We start from the raw sequence: 19,902 nt of genomic DNA, 5'->3' as shown, positions 1-19,902 counted from the left end.
CCGAAGGCAGACAGGCAGGGTGTGAGGGCCCGTCCTCCCGGCTCCCCTGGAGGCCTGACAGCAGGTGCAAGGGCAGAGGTTGCCAGGCCCTGGCCTCTCCCCACTGCGTCCTCCGGATGCTCCCCAGGAAGGGGACAACCGTGTGCCCAGGGTGGCCAACCTCCCACTCTGTCCTGCAGGGCTCTGGAATAACAATCCGGAGGACGACTTCAGGATGCCCAATGGCTCCACCATTCCCCCAGGGAGCCCTGAGGAGATGCTTTTCCACTATGGAATGACCTGTGAGTCTGGGCAGGGTCCTGGGGCAGAGGGGCAGGTGAGGGGAGCCGGTATGTTTATGTCGTCCCCCTCGGCCCTGTAGGAAGCAGACCTCCATCCTCCCTAAGGTCTGACGAATCTGTGCCCCCCCAGGGCTGTCCCCCCCCACCAGCCCACCTGCCTCTCTCTACCTGGAGGAGAGAATGGAGGACGTGGAGTGTCCTCTCTCACTGCAGCAGGCTCAGAAGCTGGAAACCGCTCTGGCCCTGCACTCCCACCGCCCCACCCCAAGCCATATAAAGTGAGGGGTAGAGGCGGACACAGGTGGAATAAGGCTGAGTGCCACACCTGGTACCATCGTGCTCTGTGTGTTACAGGGCAGATCAACGGCACAGGCCTCCTTGGCAAGAGGAATGACCAGCTGCCTTCCAACTTCACCCCTGTTTTCTACTCACAACTGCAAAAAAACAGCTCCTGGGCTGAAGCTTTGATCTGTGACGGAGACAGCTCATGCATCTATGACACTCTGGCTCTGCGCAACGCAAGCATCGGACTTCACACGAGGGCAGTCAGTAAAACCTACAAGCAGGTGAATGCCACCCTCAGTAAGTGGCCCGAGGCCCCGGGAGGGCTTTTCAGAGTTGGGAGCAGATGAGGAGCTGCCCTTGCCTGACTCTGCTTTACCCTGTATATCTGCATTCACTGAGCAGATTCTTCCACTCCTGTTATTCCTCTGCTCAAACCCTTCAGTGACTTCCCTGGCTGTCTCATCCTTGCAGTGGCCTTTGGCCTGGTTCAGCTTCTCAGAGTTCTTCTCCTAGTGCTGGACCCCTTCCCCTCCATCCTAGTGCTGGACCCCTTCCCAGCCCCCTCCACTCCATGCTAGTGCTGGACCCCTTCCCAGCTCCCTCCACTCCATGCTAGTGCTGGACCCCTTCCCAGCTCCCTCCACTCCATCCTAGTACTGGACCCCTTCCCGGCTCCCTGCACTCCATCCTGGTGCTGGACCCTTCCCAGCCCCCTCCACTCCATCCTAGTGCTGGACCCCTTCCCAGCTCCCTCCACTCCATCCTAGTGCTGGACCCCTTCCCAGCCCCCTCCCCTCTTTCCTAGTGCTGGACCCCTTCCCAGCCCCCTCCCCTCTTTCCTAGTGCTGGACCCCTTCCCAGCTCCCTGCACTCCATCCTAGTGCTGGACCCCTTCCCAGCCCCCTCCACTCCATCCTAGTGCTGGACCCCTTCCCAGCTCCCTCCACTCCATCCTAGTGTTGGACCCCTTCCCAGCTCCCTGCACTCCATCCTAGTGTTGGACCCCTTCCCAGCTCCCTGCACTCCAGCCCTGTAGGCTCCTCTGTGTTCTTCAGACACACCAGGTGTGCTCAGCTCCCAGGCTTCACACGTGTTGTTCTCTTGCCTGGAATACCCTTCCTTCCCCGGACAGCCACACCCTTGCCCCTCACCTCCTTTATGTCTTCATTCCAATGTCCCCTCCTTGGCGAGGCCTCTCTTGGCCACCCTGTCCAAAATGTCACATTCACCCACACTTCCTGTTTGCCTTCCCTGCCTTTTTTCTCCTTAGCATTTATAATTACTCGACATATTTTATAATTTTCACAGGTATCTTTTTTATTATTCATTCATGACTGTATCCTCATCACCCAGAACAGTGCCAGCCACTTAGCTCAATAAATATTTGTTAAATGACTGACAATGAATGCGTGAAGCAACTATGAAATGGAAATGGCAGGGCTCCGAGAAACAGACCCGTGGAGAGGTTTCACACCCTCTCTATTTCTGGACAAATGCAATATCCGTTTAGATGTGATCCTCCATGTTTTGGTTTTGTTTTATTTTGTTTTTTTTTTGTTTTTTGATGGAGTTTCGCTCTTGTTGCCCAGGCTGGAGTGCAATGGTGCAATCTCAGCTCATCACAACCTCTGCCTCCTGGGTTCAAGCGATTCTCCTGCTTCAGCCTCCTGAGTAGCTGAGATTACAGGCACCCGCCACCATGCCTGACTAATTTTGTATTTTTAGTAGAGACAGGGTTTCACCATGTTGGTCAGGCTGGTCTCGAACTCCCAACCTCAGGTGATCCGCCGGCCTCGGCCTCCCAAAGTGCTGGGATTACAGGCATGAGACACCCAGCACCCTTCAGGTTTTCAGCCTTTTGCCAAAGGTACAACCCTGTAATGGTCTAAACAGATCTGCTCTCTAATTCACTTTTTGTCATACCCAGCATAGCACCATGTTCAGGAAAGAATCTGAAAGGAGCTCTTTGAGGAGGTGGGGGGAGAGAAAGAGGCTAAAGATTTGGCTAGGTGGGCAGTACAGTCCCCGTCTGCTGTGCGTTACTCAAGAGCAGGTACACAGAATAATTCCTTCTTCCAGAGATGGGTCACAGTCCTGGGAAAGCCTCACACATATTAGAGTTGAGAAAGAGAGGAGGCTGATAAAGCAGGAGACTGTCCTGCCTGGGAACTCCCATTCCCTCTTTGTGTTTCAGATCAGTACCCACCCTCCATCAAAGGTAGTCGTGTGGTTGAAGCCTACAAGGGGCAGATCACGCTGATTCAGTACACCAGCAATGCAGAGGATGCCACCTTCACGCTCAGAGACAACTGTACCGACTTTAAGCTCTTTGGTAAGAATATTTGGCTGGCTGAGGAGAGTGGGGAGGTGGGTAGGGGATGAGGTCGGACTCAAACTTTGGGAAATTCTGCACTGCTGTACCCAGCAACACTTGCTGTCAATCTTTCATTCGAATATCCAGGACCGGCATTTCCGAGGAGCGATACCTATAACTCAAATAGGTGCCCCCCAGTAAGTAGTAGTGACGGGCTTATGGTGGTTTGGCCAGATAGCTACAGTGACTCTGGACACACAGAACTGATTCAAGGCCGGGCGCGGTGGCTCACGCCTGTCATCTCAGAGCTTTGAGAGGCCGAGGCGGGTGGATCATCTGAGGTCAGGAGTTCGAGAACAGTCTGGCCAACATGGTGAAACCCCATCTCTACTAAAAATACAAAAAAATAGCCGGGCATGGTGGTGCATGCCTGTAATCCCAGCTCTTCAGGAGACTGAGGCAGGAGAATCGCTTGAACCCAGGAGGCAGATGTTGCAGTGAGCTGAGATCGCATCACTGTACTCCAGCCTGGTGACAGAGCGAGACTCTGTCTCAAAAAAAAAAAAAGATGCGAAGATCATTTAATCTCAATCTGATCATATACAGTCATCTTTAGTCATTATGCATTCACCAAATTATTAGAATAATCAAGTGCAACATTTAAAATGACCAATTTACAACATTTTTATATCTATTAAAGGAAGGATGTAATGTAGGACAAGATTTAAAGGAATATAAAAAATACTTTTGTTTGGTACCTTTCTCGCTCTTTTTGTCTGGTAACCATGTTTACCTATAGCCATGTCTCTCCTTGCCTGGTTTCCTGGGCTAGGACCCAGTAAAGTGCCATCGCTCCCTCTCCGTAAAGGTGTTAGAGACCCCGAGCCCTACATCCATGATCAGGGCGAAAGGGTCCAAGCACAAGGGATGCCACTTTCGTCCGTTGCCAGCACTAATTCTGCGGGTGACTGTTCTTGGCTAAACCAAAGCCCCAGGGGGCATATTCTGCGTTCTCTTTGCCTCTCTGCCTGATATTCTTTCTCTCCGCGTCTCAGAAGGGACTGCTTTGCCTGCAACCCTTTTGCCCCACGTGCGTCCTCCCAGGTGCGAGACAATGGCATTGAGAGATTTTCTTCTCCACGGGCCCCACCCCTGAAGGACGATGATCTGGAAATTACGTTCGTCTATTATCTGTCACTTCCTTTCAATCTGCTGTTTTAAGGAGACTTTCCTATTTTCTTGAAAAATATAAGTTTGATCAGAAGATATGTAGCAGTGTTTCACTACAGTCTGGTGTCTGAAGGGGGTGTCTGGGAAAGGTCCAGGAAGTGGGGGGTGGGTGAGAAACCAGGGCAAAGGATGGGGCTGCTGTGAGACTGAAGCCAGTTTGGCCGGCAGCGCAGCCTGGGGAGGTGTCTGGAGGATCCTGGCCTTGATCCTCCATCCCCCAGGATGTCCCATCCTGGTGTGAGCCCAGCCAGGGCTGCCTTTGGGGTTTCTTCAGGGGGAAACCGCTTTCCCCTCTGTGGCGTTCCCCGCTACAATCAGTATGTTGGACTGGTGCCACCTCCTTCCAGCTGGGAGCGTGACTAGGATCACCCCCGATACCAGCCTTGCTCAAAGGAAATGACCAATGAGATTTGTCTGGGGAGGGGGGAGGGTGGCCTGAGAGGGGTGGGGGAAGCCCAGTATCAGCAGTCAGGGTGTTAGATGAGGACGCGTCAGACCACAGAGCTGAGGAGTCTCCCAGCTCTCAACATTCTCATCTTCCCCCGGGCAGAGAATGGGACGTTGCTGTGGACACCCAAGTCGCTGGAGCCATTCACTCTGGAGATTCTAGCAAGACGTGCCAAGATTGGCTTGGCATCTGCACTCCAGCCCAGGACCGTGGTCTGCCATTGCAGTGCAGAGAGCCAGTGTTTGTACAACCAGACCAGCAGGGTGGGCAACTCCTCCCTGGAGGTGAGTGCTGGGAGGCGGGTGAGGAGTGTCTGTGCCGAGGGGAGAGGAAATGGGAGTGGAACGGATGCTGTGATTCTGCCTCTCCTGGGTGTGTCTGTGTTGGGAGGTGGGTGGAGCAGTGGTAGGTGAGTAGAGAAGATTCCAGTCTCAGGCCATAAACTCACGTGGGAAGAAAGAGAACTTTCTGGCCTGGTGCAGTGGCTCACGCCTTTAATCTCAGCACTTTTGGAGTCTGAGGAAGGCGGATCACAAGGTCAGGAGATCGAGACCATCCTGACCAACATGGTGAAACCCCGTCTCTACTAAAAATACAAATATTAGCTGGGCGTGATGGCGGGTGCCTGTAGTCCCAGCTACTCGGGAGGCTGAGGCAGGAGAATCGCTTGAACCCAGGAGGCGGAGGTTACAGTGAGCCAAGATTGCGCCACTGCACTCCAGCCTGGGCAACAGAGCGGGACTCCATCTCAAAAAGAAAGAAAAGGAAAGAAAGAAGGAATGAAAAAAGGAAAGGAAAGAAAAGTAAAGGAAAGGAGAAAAAGAGAGAAAGAAAGAATGAATGAATGAAAGAAAGAAACTAACTTTATTGGAGAAAAAGGAAGAAAGAAGGAAGGAAGGAAAGAGGAAAGAACCTTTATTGCTTATAGTTCAACTGGATTTTTATCTCCCACCTCCCCTTCTGCCAGGTTGGCAGGAAACTTCCACCTCAGTCTTTCTCACAGTGCCCAGTGGTTCCCAGTTCCACAGCTCTGCGGCAAAGCCCAGCAGAGGGCCCTGCGGTGTGGGGTGGAAGGTGGTCATGGGGTCCCTGGGCCTGAGTCCACACAGGTTTCCATCACAGCTCCGCCCCACTTCCCCTCAGACCCAGGGAGAGGCTCTGCTGCTTCTGTGCCTTGCTCAGACAAAGGACACCTTTTCTGAGGCCGCTTACAGTCCCGTCTGCCTAGAAGCACCCCACAGCCGTTTCTCCCTGGGATGCCATCATGGTGCTGGGAAGAGAGCTGTGGGTCCCTCTATCTTGACACCTCCAAGCCCCTTTGCTTTCTCCTTTACTATCTCCTTCCAGCTAAAAGAAACATCTTTTCCAGTTTGGAGAAATTACTTCTGCATGTTTCTAGCCAAGATACTTGGCCTAATTCCACAACTCTTGTCCTATCTGCTTTTTTATTTTTATTTTTGGTTGTAAAAGAAGAGCCAGAAAGGAAAGTGTTTATCTGGCAACACAAAACTACCTCCCTCACCACTTACACACACACACACACACACACACATGCACACAGACACACACACACACAGACACACATCCTTCTGAAACATGAGCAGAGAATGGGTACTTGAAAGGGATAGAGGTAGGGATGGTTGGTGGGGTAGGGGGTAGAAAAGGATAAAATACACAATGGGAAAAAGAGAGATTGAAATCAATATACTATTCCATAGATCCCCAAATATGCACTCTTGGGAGTAGCAAGTGTTAGAAGGTTCCATTTTAGGGAGATTCCCTGAGTCGATTCAGTAAGGGAGTTAGAAAGGGGAGTGCAGGGAGCTTGGTGAGGCCTGGGCGCCGCAGCCTTTGCTGCGCTGTTGTTCTGGCTGCTGCGTTTTCTCACAGTGCTCAGCAGGGAGGCTCTGTGTTCTTGGTCTAGGAGTCAACAAGGGAGGTCAATTTCAGCTTCTATGGAATCCAGTTTGCAGGCCACACAGGAGCCTGAGGCAGGCGGATTGCTTGAGCTCAGGACTTTGAGATCAGCCTGGGCAATATGGCAAGACCGTGTCTCTACTAAAAATCAAAAAATTAGCTGGGCGTGTTGGCATATGCCTGTAATCTCAACTATTTGGGAGGCTGAGGCACAAGAATTGCTTTAACTTGGGCGGGGGACATTGCAATGAGCCGAGATCGAGACACTGCACTGCAGCCTGGGAAACAGAATGAGATTGTCTCATTAAAAAAAAAAAAGCAGAAGAAAAATACAAAAATTAGTGGGCGTGGTGGTGCATGCCTGTAGTCCCAGCTCCTTGGGAAGCTGAGGTGGGAGGATGGCTTGAACCTGGGAGGTGGAGTTTGCAGTGAGCCAAGATCAAGACATTGCACTCCAGCCTGGGTGACACAGTGGGACCCTGTCTCAAAATAAATAAGGAATCCAGTTTTCAAGCAATAGAACATACATGGATACATACACACATGGATGCATACACACATGGATGCATACACACATGGATACATACACATATGGATACATACACACATGGATACATACACACATGGATACATACACACATGATACATATGTGGATACATACATGCATGCATGGATACACACATGCATACATGGATACACACATATGTACATGGATACATTCATTCATTCATTAATGCTTCAATCATTCATGCATCCCCCATCTTACTCTAGAAAGGATTTCAGGCAAAGAGCTAGAGTGTGAGAGGGAAGAGGCTGAGATCCCGGTGCAGGGCCAGGCAGGGGGTCAGGGTAAAACAATGACCCAGGGAGGCCAACTGGGCAGGACTACTGTGTGGCTTTAGGCAGGACCTTGCAGCCCCACGGCCTGGTCAAGAAGGTGCTCAGCAGGTGCTGGTGGGGCTGAGACACAAATCAGGGTCCACGGGTTCTCAGGCCAAAGGGGTCAGAGTCAGAAACACCCAGAAGCCTTTCTCAGTTTGGTCTCCTGGCCGCCCGTGATCAGCAACCCTCCTCCAGGTGGCTGGCTGCAAGTGTGACGGGGGCACCTTCGGCCGCTACTGCGAGCGCTCCGAGGATGCCTGTGAGGAGCCGTGCTTCCCGAGTGTCCGCTGCGTTCCTGGGAAGGGCTGCGAGGCCTGCCCTCCAAACCTGACTGGGGATGGGCGGCACTGTGCCGGTGAGCCGGGAACAGGGCCTGGAGGAGGCACTTCTGGGAGCAGCTGACAGCTCAAGGGTGTAGACAGCCAAAGGCAAACCATTTCTCTCCTTTTTCCAGCAAATCTTTAGAATGCTCAATCTAGGCAGGTATGGGAAATCTAGGCAGGCCTGGAAAGGGGGTGGTGGATGGTGTGGGGCTGAAGGAGAAGAGGTTGTACAGGCATAGCGGAGGGGACGGGGCTGAGCATCCCTGAGGCATTGATGGGGGGAACCCCGGGCAAAAGACTGAAGATGGTTTGGCCAGGGGAGGAGACTTCAGCAGCTCCAGGGAACAGGGCAAGCTGGGTCCTCGGTGGGGATCCGGCAGCAAAGGTGCCTGATTTTCCCTTTGAGTCTTCCCAGCCATCTGTTCCTCCCGTTCTGAGCCACCAGAGTCTGATGAGGGAGATCACAGCGAGGCCTTTACCAAGCCCCCTAAGGCACCCAAATAAAATCTACAGATCACTGTGCGTTCAGAGCTGAGGCCAGAGTGGGTAGAACCGCAGCTTTTATAAAGGCAGAAAAGGAGATGGACGTGAGAGGGGAGGGCGTGAGGAAAGCCAGCTGGGGGCCCCTCCTCTGCCAGCCTTCGGGGTCCTTTCTGAAGCAGAGGGTCTGAGAAACACTCCAGTCCCTCCACAGAAGTGGAAGAATACCTGCCTGGCCAGGGAAAGGGGTTGCCCTGCAGAGAAACGCCTGGAAAAGCAGGGAAGGATGGTTTGGGGTTCCGAGTGGGGGAAAGAAAGCAGGCCTGTCCCGGAGCGGGTTTCCACGGGCTGGGCTGTCCCTCTGCTCCCCAGCGCGCGGCTGCTGACCTCCCTACTCACTCTGCAGCTCTGGGGAGCTCTTTCCTGTGTCGGAACCAGTCCTGCCCCATGAATTACTGCTACAATCAAGGCCACTGCTACATCTCCCAGACTCTGGGCTGCCAGCCCACGTGCATCTGTCCCCCGGCCTTCACCGACAGCCTCTGCTTCCTGGCTGGGAACAACTTCAGTCCAACTGTCAACCTAGGTACTGCCAGAGACCCCCCCCTCTCACCCGCGCACCCCGCCTGGGCCCCGCCCTCTCACCCCAGCACTCCTCCCGGGCCCCACCCTCTTGCCTCCGCGCTCCGCCCACCTTTGGAGAAGATGAGGAAGCTCTGGGGTCACAGGACAGAGCTCCAGATTTCTCTGGGACGGTGTAAGGTGCAGGCTGTGGGAGCTGGTGAGGAAAGCTGTCATGGCAAGGACCATGGGCCTGTGTGGCCTATGGAGGAAGGACGGAGGCAGAGACCTCACAGCTGGCTCAGTGAGATGAGCGTCGGGGAGGTCCGGAGCATAGTGGAGTGAGCGCTAGGGTGAGGGCCACTTCTCCCGGTTTCTTCAGCGACCTTCTGTCACTGTGGAATGTAGGGTGAGGGCCACTTCTCCCGGTTTCTTCAGTGACCTTCTGTCACTGGAATGGAGCAGTCGGCCTGGGCTGGCCCGACAGACTTTTTGGGTAAGTCTGGGTAAACCGTGGGGTGATGACACATTTGCTTCTCCCATCTCCAGAACTTCCCTTAAGAGTCATCCAGCTCTTGCTCAGTGAAGAGGAAAATGCCTCCATGGCAGAGGTCAACGCCTCGGTCAGTGCTGCAGGCCGCGCTCTGGGTGGGAGGGGATGCTTGGCGGGTTCAGGCGAGGGCAGGACCATCACTGTGTGGCCTTCGTCTTGTCATCTCTCTGGATTCAACTGCCAGAGGAGGCCGGAGCCTCTTGCCCCATGGGAGGTGCAGGGCATTAGGAAGTGAGGAAGGCCCAGGACAGAAACCTCGACTCATCATAAGCAGAGGCCAGGATGCCAAGTCACCCCAGCTGAGACCTCTAAGCTTCTTGGTTATGATCTGAAAGAAACTAAAGGACATTTCACCTCCAGGGAGTCTTCCCTGACTTCCCAGAGGGAACTGGCAGCTCCCTCTTCTTGGCTGCCATGCCATACCTCAGTCACAGGCAAAGTGGCGCAACTGCCAAGTGGTTGGGGCTCTAGAATCCTGCACACCCAGAATCAGAATCCCTGCTCTGCCCCTCACTAGAGCAGTGTGCTAACTAGACACATCATATAACAGGTCATCTGTAAACACAGGGACAATCATAGCACCTGAGTCAACAGGCTGTATCACCATTTAAATGATAACGTGTGTCAAGCATTTAGTCCAGTGCCTGACACACAAGTATTCAAACATTATGATTGCTATTATTACTACTGCAAGCCTAGCACTCCACATTCCACACTCCACACGGTAAAATCTGTTGACATTTGTCACCTGCGCCAGACAATGCACTCTTTGAGTTTACACTCCACCTAAGTCACCTTGACACCCCCAGCCCCTGACCATCTCCTAGGTCTAAACAGCCCATGTTCAATATATGGGGAGGAGGTCATGAGTCATGCATCAGAGGCAAGGTAGGGGCCATTCATGTCAGATTCCCCGCTCGTCATATGAGGCCAAGGAGGGGGACAGAATGGAAAACCCTTCACTCTCAACAAACATTATGAAACAAGGACCCATGACAGTCACTGAGCTAGGCCAGAGTGTGAGGGTGCAGAGACAGGTGAGGAAGGTGCTGGGGTCCTAGGGCTTGCGTTCCAGGAGGAAACAGGGATGAATACACCCATCAAGGTGGGAGGGGGTCTCCCCCCTGGATGGGTCCTCACCCCCACCCCCATCCCCCATCCTCTGGCCTAGGTGGCATACAGACTGGGATCCCTGGACATGCGGGCCTTTCTCCACAACAGCCAAGTGAAACAAATGTAAGTGGGACTGTGTCTCCCTGAGCCCCCAGATCCTCTTCCTCATCCCCCACCCCCAGCCCCCCAGCCCCCTCACTGTCGCCCTCCCACACAGCGATTCCCCAGCACCGGCCTCGGGAAGCCCCATTCAACACTGGATAGTCATCTCAGAGTTCCAGTACCGCCCTCGGGGCCCTGTCATCGACTTCCTGAACAACCAGCTGCTGGCCGCGGTGGTGGAGGCGTTCTTATACCATGTTCCACGGAGGAGTGAGAAGCCCAGGAATGACGTGGTCTTCCAGCCCATCTCCAGGGAAGACGTGCGCGACGTGTCAGCCCGTGAGTCCGTCCATTCCGGGGACAGTATGGGGGTCACTGCGGGGGGCGGGTAAACAGAGGTGCTTCAGCCCACACAAACAAGCTAACTGAGTTTTTCTGTTTGGTTTTGAGCGAAAACGTGAACATTTTATCCAGCTGCTTTTTAGATTCAGGAGCAGGAGCAGCCAGCGCTGCTAAGGCAGTCACATGCAGACAGCTTCACAGAGCAAGTACCCAGCCAGGGCCTTGCTGACTGTGGCTGCTAATCAAACAGCAGCAATTCATTTTCATAAAATTGCTAATAGTTTTCTTAAAATGCCATTGCATTTAAACATACACAGCGACACCCCCATCGTCTCTGCCCTCTAGCGGGAGGATATGAAGCTGGAGACTGGAGACTGGCCAGGGACAGAGGCAACTACTCCCTGAAATGATGTGACCCTGTGCAAGCCCCTTCCCCAGGCCAGACCAGGCCTCAACACCCCCCAGCACCTTCCCGAGGCCAGGCCTCAACACCCCCAAGCACCTTCCCCAGGCCAGGCCAGGCCTCAACACCCCCAAGCACCTTCTCCAGGCCAGGACAGGCCTCAACAGCCCCCAGCACCTTCCCCAGGCCAGGCCAGGCCTCAACACCCCCCAGCACCTTCCCCAGGCCAGGCCTCAACACCCCCAAGCACCTTTCCCAGGCCAGGCCGGGCCTCAACAGCCCCCAGAACCTTCCCCAGGCCAGGCCTCAACACCCCCCAGCACCTTCCCCAGGCCAGGCCAGGCCTCAACACCCCCCAGCACCTCCCCAGGCCGGGCCTCAACACCCCCAAGCACCTTCCCCAGGCCAGGCCTCAACACTCCCCAAGCACCTTCCCCAGGCCAGGCCAGGCCTCAACACCCCCCAGCACCTCCCCCAGGCCAGGCCAGGCCTCAACACCCCCCAGCACCTCCCCCAGGCCAGGCCTCAGCACCCCCATCTGAAAATGAGATGGGATTTCTGAGCCCCCTTTCAGTGCTGACAGCCCCTGTTTCTTCCAGAACAGGAATAAGTTGGCAAGCTTGTCAGAGAAACAAAGGAATAACGCATCCTATTTTCTGTATAGGGCAGGGCAGTGGCCACACCCCAAACACAACAGAAACTGCTGTTTTACTTGGGTCTGGGACCAAGCAAGAGCTTCTCCCAGAATCCAGGCTAAGCCCGCTCTCTCCCGGAGCAGGGGGTGAAATCCCTCAGAACTACTGTATGTTGGGGAGTTGGGGTAGGAGGCGCAGGGAGGCAAGCCCTGACTATGCAATTAAGGAAAACCTATAATTTTTATTATACAAGCATCGTATGTTTATTGCAGAAACTTTAGGAAACACAAACTTAACAAAAAGAAAAAAGGAAAAAAACCCTGTAATCCCAACCCCCAGAGAGACAACAATATTTCATACATATCCGTCTGAACTTTCTTTTATGCCTAGGAACCTTCACACATCGATTTTTTATTGAAGGATCAAATCATTCCTAATGTTGGATAACCTGCTCGTTCAACAATTGTGAACAGGTTGTCTCATATATTGTGTCCATATTCCCATTTGACATATTATAATGGTATGTTTGAATATAGTGTCATATTTTAAAATACGTTATAATAATCATTACCATTTTTGGAGTGCTTACTGTGTGTCAGGCAGTGTACTGAGTACTGTGGACACATTATCTCATTTAAATCTCACAGCAGCATAAGTGCTATTATGATCATTTCCTTTTAAAGATAAGGAAACTGAAGCTGAAAGAGTGAAAGAGTGTTCCCTGAATTACACGTCTAGTAACTAGCAGAGTTTCAGTTTCCACCCAGGTCTGGCCACCTTCAAAGCATGTGCTCTTCAGGAAAGCATTTTCCATAGGAAACTTTTTCCATAGGAACCTTTTTCCCTAGGAACCTTTTTCCATAGGAACCTTTTTCCCTAGGAACCTTTTTCCATAGGAACCTTTTTCCCTAGGAAACTTTTTCCATGGGAACCACCATCCCTTGGTAAGGATGTGCAGTAGTTTATTTAACCAGACCCCACTTCTGAAATGTTGTTACTATTATCCACCACGCTGATCTGAATGTCCAGGGGCATATGTATCTGTGCACTTCTTTACTTATTTCTCAGGATAAACACCCAAAAAGGAATTCGTGGCTGAAAAGGTATTGATTTAGTGTTCATCAGTTGCTTTCTGTGTTAATCTGTGTCCTTCCCGACAGTGAACGTGAGCACGCTGAAGGCTTACTTCAAATGCAATGGCTACAAGGGCTACGACCTGGTCTACAGCCCCCAGAGTGGCTTCACCTGCGTGTCCCCGTGCAGTAGGGGCTACTGTGACCATGGAGGCCAGTGCCAGCACCTGCCCAGTGGGCCCCGCTGCAGGTGCATAGGGCTGCGGCCAGGAGGTGGATGACAGTGCTGGGGAACCCAAGCTGGGCAAGACACTGCAAGGGGTCCAGGAATTAGGATGGCTCCCTTTGTAAAGAGAGAGATCAGAGACCAGGGAAGAGGGGACAGTGGAAAAGGAGAGTTGTGAGTGCCTGCTGTGTGTGGAGAATAAAGGCGCTATATTACAAACTCTGAAACCCAAAGGAGCCACAAGGGGCATTAGAGCCATTTTGAAGATGAGAAAACTGCGGCTTAGAGATGACAAGGAAGCTGCCCTGGGATGCAGCAGGTTAAGCAGCAGGGCGTGGTTTCCAAAGCCAAACATTTTTTATATTTTTATGTTTTGAGATGGAGTGTCATTTGTCGCCCAGGCTGGAGTGCAGTGGTGCGTTCTCGGCTCACTGCCACGTCCTTCTCCCGAGTTCAAGCGATTCTCTTGCCTCAGCCTCCCAAGTAGTTGGGACTACAGGCACGCACCACCACGCCCAGCTGATTTTTGCATTTTTAGTAGAGATGGGGTTTCGCCATGTTGGTCAGGCTGGTCTCGAACTCCTGACCTCAGGTGATCCGTCCACCTTGGCCTCCCAAAGTGCTGAGATTACAGGCGTGAGCCACCGCGCCAGGGCCCAGAGTCAAACCCTCCCACCTGATCTGGCTGCTGCTTCCCTGCTGCCTCCTTGTGGGAAAAGAACCTGCAGTCCTGTGTCTAGGCCAGCCCTGCCCCTCAGTCGAGCGAGGCGCCTTTGCTCCTGCCCTCACCAGCAGTCCCCGGGGCTCCGCTGGTTAACACGCAGGAGGCCGCGGCCCCAGGCAGGCCTGGTCTCGGAGCCCTCCGCCAGCTGCAGTTCCAGATCCCGCCAAAGGAGGGGGTGGGCGGGGCGGGGCTGGGGCGGGGGTGTGACTGCGCATCCGGGATGCTGTGGCCAGCATCCCTGCTGCACAGGTGCAGCTGACTGCACGTGCAGCTGAATTCACACCAGGTTTTTGTTTTTTTGTTTTGTTTTGTTTTTTGAGATGGAGTCTTGCTCTGTCCCCCAGGCTGGAGTGCAGTGTTGCAATCTCGGCTCACTGCAACCTCCACCTCCCAGGTTCAAGCGATTCTGCCTCAGCCTCCTGAGTAGCTGGGACTACAGGTGCGCACCACCATGCCTGGCCAATTTTGTATTTTTAGTAGAGATGGGGGTTTCACCATGTTGGCCAGTCTGGTCTCGAACCCCTGACCTCAAGTGATCCGCCCACCTCAGCCTCTCAATGTGCTGGGATTACAGGCTGAGCCCTCGCGCCGGCCCAGGCCCATGTTTTTAAAGCCCACACCTGCCTCCTTTGCCCAGTGGTCTCACTTCAGCACGGCCTCAGTCTCTCAGTCTCTCTGGAGAGTGGGGCGAGCCCAGCCTCTCCTACAGAACCTCTTCTTCCCCAGCAGAAGAGGAGGGGCTGGGAGGCTGAGCTCCCGCCTCTGACCACCTGTCGCTCTCTCTTGGTCCCCAGCTGTGTGTCCTTCTCCATCTACACGGCCTGGGGCGAGCACTGTGAGCACCTGAGCATGAAACTCGACGCGTTCTTCGGCATCTTCTTTGGGGCCCTAGGCGGCCTCTTGCTGCTGGCGGTTGGGACGTTCGTGGTCCTGCGCTTCTGGGGTTGCTCCAGGGCCAGGTTCTCCTATTTCCTGGACTTAGCTGAGGCCTTGCCTTGAAGGGGCAGCTGTGGCCTAGGCTACCTCAAGACCCACCTCATCCTCACCGCACACTTAAGGCGCCACTGCTTTTGGGAGACTGGAAAAGGGAAGGTGACTGCAGGCTGTCAGGATTCTTCAAGGAGAATGAATACTGGGAATCAAGACAAGACCCATAGGCACAGGTGCACAGGGGGAGGCCATAAAGATCAAACATGCATGGATGGGTCCTCACGCAGACACACCCACAGAAGGACACTAGCCTGTGCACGCGTGCGTGCATACACACACACACAAAAGAGTTCATAATGCGATGATGGCCCTAAGTTAAGCAAAATGCTTCTGCACACAAAACTCTCTGGTTTACTTCAAATTAAACTCTATTTAAAGTCTCTCTGACTTTTTGTGTCTTCAAAACCAGGAATTCCATTCCTGATTTTCTTCTGGTGGCTGAAGGGCTGGGCACAGGCTTCTCCCAACCATCAGAGGGCACCGAGTGTGGAGGTTAAGTGCTGGGCAGGCGGTGGAGCAGTAGGGGCAGCTGGATCCAGTCCTAATCAGCCTGGTCACCCATGCTGGAAGCCCTCAGTTGCTCCACCCCAACCTTGCTTCATAATCCACATCACCTTCTTCCCCTACCCCAGTGCAGGCCATAGCTTCGCCCGCTAAGGACGAAAGCGAAAGAGATACCCCAAGATGGAGTGCCCCAGACTCTCTCCCAGGACCCCTCCCTGCCTGCCTGTCCATCAATTTCACAAAAGTCGTAAAAGGATCAATGTAGAGTGTGTTTTCCTGTCTGGTGGCTGTCCCCACCGCCTGTGTTTCATGGAAGAGGGATTAAACCATTTCAGCTCCATTTCCAGGAACCAGCTCAAGAAACATGCCACCACCCCACCCTTAGATCTGGAGGACCCGAGCCCTAATATACCTTCTCTGTCCTTTCCCGGACCCCAGATGGAGTCCTCTGAGGTTCTCCATCCCACAGCCCTTCACCTCTACCCTGCCTCCACTTGTCCCCAGCAACCTGATCAGCTTCCACATAATCCTCTCAGGAGGCGGGACTTTTACACATATCTGGTGTAATAACTCCAACGCAATTGGTCCACAATTCCTGTGTCTAGAAAATTTCAGTTCCAACTTTATGCAGAAACTAGGTAGCTGCCTCTTAGTTCTAAACCCCAAATCCCTGAAGAGAGAATCTGACTGGTCCAATTTACATCAGTTGTTTATGCCTGGTCCAATAAAATGCAGTCATGGGGTCAGAAAGGAGGTCACATGGTGCAAAGCAGGTGTTCAAGCTCATTCTTGTGGGTGGGTAAGTGCTGTTGAAGGAAGCTCCCAAAGGAATATCTTTGGCTGGGCACCGCGGCTCATGCCTGTAATCCCAACACTTTGGGAGGTCGAGGCGGGTGGATCACTTGAGGCCAGGAGTTTGAAACCAGCCTGGCCAACATAGTGAAACCCTGTCTCTACTAAAATACAAAAATTCACTGGGCATGGTGGCACACGCCTGTAATCCCAGCTACTCAGGAGGCTGAGGCAGGAGAATCTGTTGAACCCAGGAGGCGGAGGTTGCAGTGAGCTGAGATTGTGCCACTGCACTCCAGCCTGGGTGACAGAGCAAGACTCTGTCTCAAAAAAAAAATTATATATATATATATATATATATATATATATAAAATCTTTGTATTAGGGTTCCCTAGATGGTCAGGACTAATAGGATAGATGTATATATAAAGGGGAGTTTATGAAGGAGTATCGACTCACAGGATCACAAGGTGAGGTCCACAATAGGCCGTCTGCAAGCTGACAAGCAGGGAAGCCAGTCTGAATCCCAAGATCTCAAAAGTAGGGAAGCCGACAGTGCAGCCTTAAGTCTGTGGTCAAAGGCCCGAGAGCCCCTGACAAACCACCAGTGTAAGTCCAAGAGTCCAAAAGCTGAAGAACTGGAAATCCAATGTTCGAGGGCAGGAAGCATCCAGCATGGGAGAAAGATGAAGGCTGGAAGTCTTAGCCAGTATAATCCTTCCACGTTCCTCTGCCTGCTTTATTCTGGCTATACTGGCAGCTGATTAGATTGTGTCCACCCAGACTGAGAGTGAGTCTGCCTCTCCCAGTCCACTGATTCAAATATTAGTCTCCGTTGCCAACACCCTCACAGAGAGACACCCAGGAACAATACTTTGCATCCTTCAGTCCAATCAAGTTGACGCTCAATATTAACCTTCACAGACTTTGATCTGAGCAGACTCCAAACTTATATGGAGAATGACTTCTCCCAATAGGTGAAGCCACTCTCCTATGTACAAAGCTGTAGCTTTACCCTCATATGGCCCAAAGTGGAATGTAATGGAATCTCCATACAAAACCATAGTCACAGCATTCATTTATCAAGAAGCAAGCACACAGCACAGATGAGTTCGCTGGTGCATTTTACCGAATATTTAAGGGGAAATAATACCTATTTTCTGCAATCTTTTCCAGAAGATAGAAGCAGGAGGAATACTTCCTAAGTCATTTGTCAGTGTCACCCTAGTACCAAAACCAGACAAAGACATTACAAGATGACTATAGACCAATATCTCTCACACAGATGCAAAAATTACCAACAAAATATTAGCAAATAGAGTTCAACAATATGTAAAAAGAAATATAGGCCATGACCAACAGGGATTTATCCCAGGTATGCAAGACTAGTTCACTATTCAAAAATCAGCTAATGCAATCCGTGACATCAACAGGCTAGAGAAGAAAAATCACATGATCGGCTGGGCACGGTGGCTTACGCCTGTAATCCCAGCACTTTGGGAGGTTGAGGCAGGTGGATCACGAGGTCAGGAGATCAAGACCATCCTGGCTAACACGGTGAAACCCTGTCTCTACTAAAAACACAAAAAATTAGCTGGGCGTGGTGGCGGGCACCTGTAGTCCCAACTACTTGGGAGGCTGAGGCAGGAGAATGGCGTGAACCCAGGAGGTGGAGATTGCAGGGAGCTGAGATCGTGCCACTGCACTCCAGGCTGGGCGACAGAGCGAGACTCTGTCTCAAGAAAAAAAAAGAAGAAGAAAAATCACATGATCATATCAGCGGACACAGGAAAAGCATTTGACAAAATCCAAACCTGCTCATGATAAAAAAAAAAAAAAAAAAAAAAAACTCTCAGTAAATTAGAAATAGGAACTTCCTCAACTTGATAAAGGATTATCTACAAAAACTTAGCCGGGCGTGGTGGCTCAGGCCTGTAATCCCAGCACTTTGGGAGGCCGAGGTGGGCGGATCACAAGGTCAGGAGTTCGAGACCAGCCTGGCCAATATGGTGAAACCCCATCTCTACTAAAAATACAAAAATTAGCCGGGCATGGTGGCTGGCACCTGTAGTCCCAGCTACTTGGGAGGCTGAGGCAGGAGAATCAGCCCAGGAGGCGGAGGTTGCAGTGAGCCGAGATTGCACCACTGCACTCCAGCCTGGGTGACAGAGTGAGACTCTGTCTCAAAAAATAAATAAATAAATAAAAGAATATCTACAAAAACCTACAGCTAACATCATCCTTAATGGTGAGAAACTAGATGCTTTCCCCTAAGATTAGGAACAAGGCAAGAATGTCCCCTGTCACCATCGATTCTCAACATCCTGCTGGAGGTCTTGGCCAATGCAGCTAGACACAAAAGGGAAATAAAAGGTACAGAATAAAAAGGAAGAAATAAAACTGTTTTTGTTCACAGATGACAAAATCATCTATGTAAAAAAATCTAAGAGTTGACAAAAGGAAAAAACCCCAGAACAAAGAAGCAATTTCAGCCAAGTTTCATGATATAAAGTTAGTGTCCCAACATCAACGGCTTTCGTGTGTGCCAGCAAAGAACAACTGGAATTTAGAATTAAAAACATTTGAGTAAGACAGGAAACAAAAAAACGAAAAACTAATAATAAAATTAAATACACATTACCGTTTACATTAGCATCCCCCAAAATGAAATACTGAGGTATAAATGTAACAAAATATGTACAAGAGCTATATGAGAAAACTATAAAACTCTGCCGAAAGATATCAAAGAACTTCATAAATGGGACGACATTCTATGTTTATGAACAGGAAGACTCATTTTTTTTTTTTTTTTGAGACAGAGTCTCACTCTGTCACCCAGGCTGGAGTACAGTGGCGTGATCTCAGCTCACTGCAACCTCAGCCTCCCGGGTTCAAGCAATTCTCTTGCCTCAGCCTCATGAGTAGCTGGGATTACGAGCACACACCACCACGCCTGGCTAAATTTTTTTGTGTTTTTAGTAGAGATAGGGTTTCAGCATTTTGGCCAGGCTGATCTCAAACTCCTGACCTCAGGTGATCCACCCACCTCGGCCTCCCAAAATGCTGGGATTATAGATGTGAACCACACCAGGCCAGAAGACTCAATATTATCAAGCTAGCAGCAGATCAAGATAGCCAACTTGATCTACAGATTCTACATAATAACACAATCTTAATCAAAATCCCAGGAAGTTATTTGTAGATATTGAGAAACTGGCTCTAAAGTTTATGTGGACAGGCAAAAGATCCAAAATACCCAACTCAATATTGATGGACAACAGTCAGAGGACTGACACCACCTGACTTCAAGGCTTGCTCTAAAGCTATAGTCATGAAAACAGCATGACATTGGCTAAAGAATAGACAAATAGATCAACGGAACAGAACAGAGAGCCCAGAATATTAAAAGTAATATTTCTAATAGACCTGTATAAATGTGTCAACTGATCTTTGACAAAGGAGCAGAGGCCACATAATGGAGCAGAGATAGTGTTTTCAACAAATGACACTGGGACAACTGGACATCCACACACACACACACAAAATCTAGACACAGACCTTATACCTTTCATAAAAACTCAAAATGAATCATAAACCTCAATAAAATGAAAAACCGTAAGACTACAAGAAGATAACACAGGAGAAAATCTAAATGACCTTGGGTATGGTGATGACATTTTAGATACAATAGCAAGGGCATGATCCATGAAGGAAATAATTGAT

At 51.3% G+C, this 19,902-nt stretch overlaps 1 protein-coding gene across 1 annotated transcript in view; it reads left to right on the top strand.

The window, feature by feature from the left end:
- Positions 1–15,288, top strand: part of LOC115834088 (mucin-4-like) — a 33,221-nt gene extending 17,933 nt beyond the window's left edge. Inside the window, exons 20-30 of the mRNA XM_030808861.1 lie at positions 180–281; positions 636–863; positions 2,761–2,898; positions 4,661–4,842; positions 7,554–7,713; positions 8,568–8,747; positions 9,272–9,345; positions 10,447–10,511; positions 10,606–10,829; positions 13,031–13,193; positions 14,688–15,288. Coding sequence (XP_030664721.1) covers positions 180–281; positions 636–863; positions 2,761–2,898; positions 4,661–4,842; positions 7,554–7,713; positions 8,568–8,747; positions 9,272–9,345; positions 10,447–10,511; positions 10,606–10,829; positions 13,031–13,193; positions 14,688–14,892 — 1,721 coding nt within the window. The 3' untranslated portion in view covers positions 14,893–15,288. The remainder of the gene's footprint in view (positions 1–179; positions 282–635; positions 864–2,760; positions 2,899–4,660; positions 4,843–7,553; positions 7,714–8,567; positions 8,748–9,271; positions 9,346–10,446; positions 10,512–10,605; positions 10,830–13,030; positions 13,194–14,687) is intronic.
- The last annotated feature ends 4,614 nt before the right edge of the window (positions 15,289–19,902 follow it).

Source organism: Nomascus leucogenys, unplaced genomic scaffold (assembly GCF_006542625.1).
Source record: "Nomascus leucogenys isolate Asia unplaced genomic scaffold, Asia_NLE_v1 000683F_127431_qpd_obj, whole genome shotgun sequence".
In the NCBI taxonomy this organism is placed as follows: domain Eukaryota; kingdom Metazoa; phylum Chordata; class Mammalia; order Primates; family Hylobatidae; genus Nomascus; species Nomascus leucogenys.
Note: the sequence above shows the minus strand (reverse complement) of the source record. Positions and strands in the feature narration are given on the sequence as shown.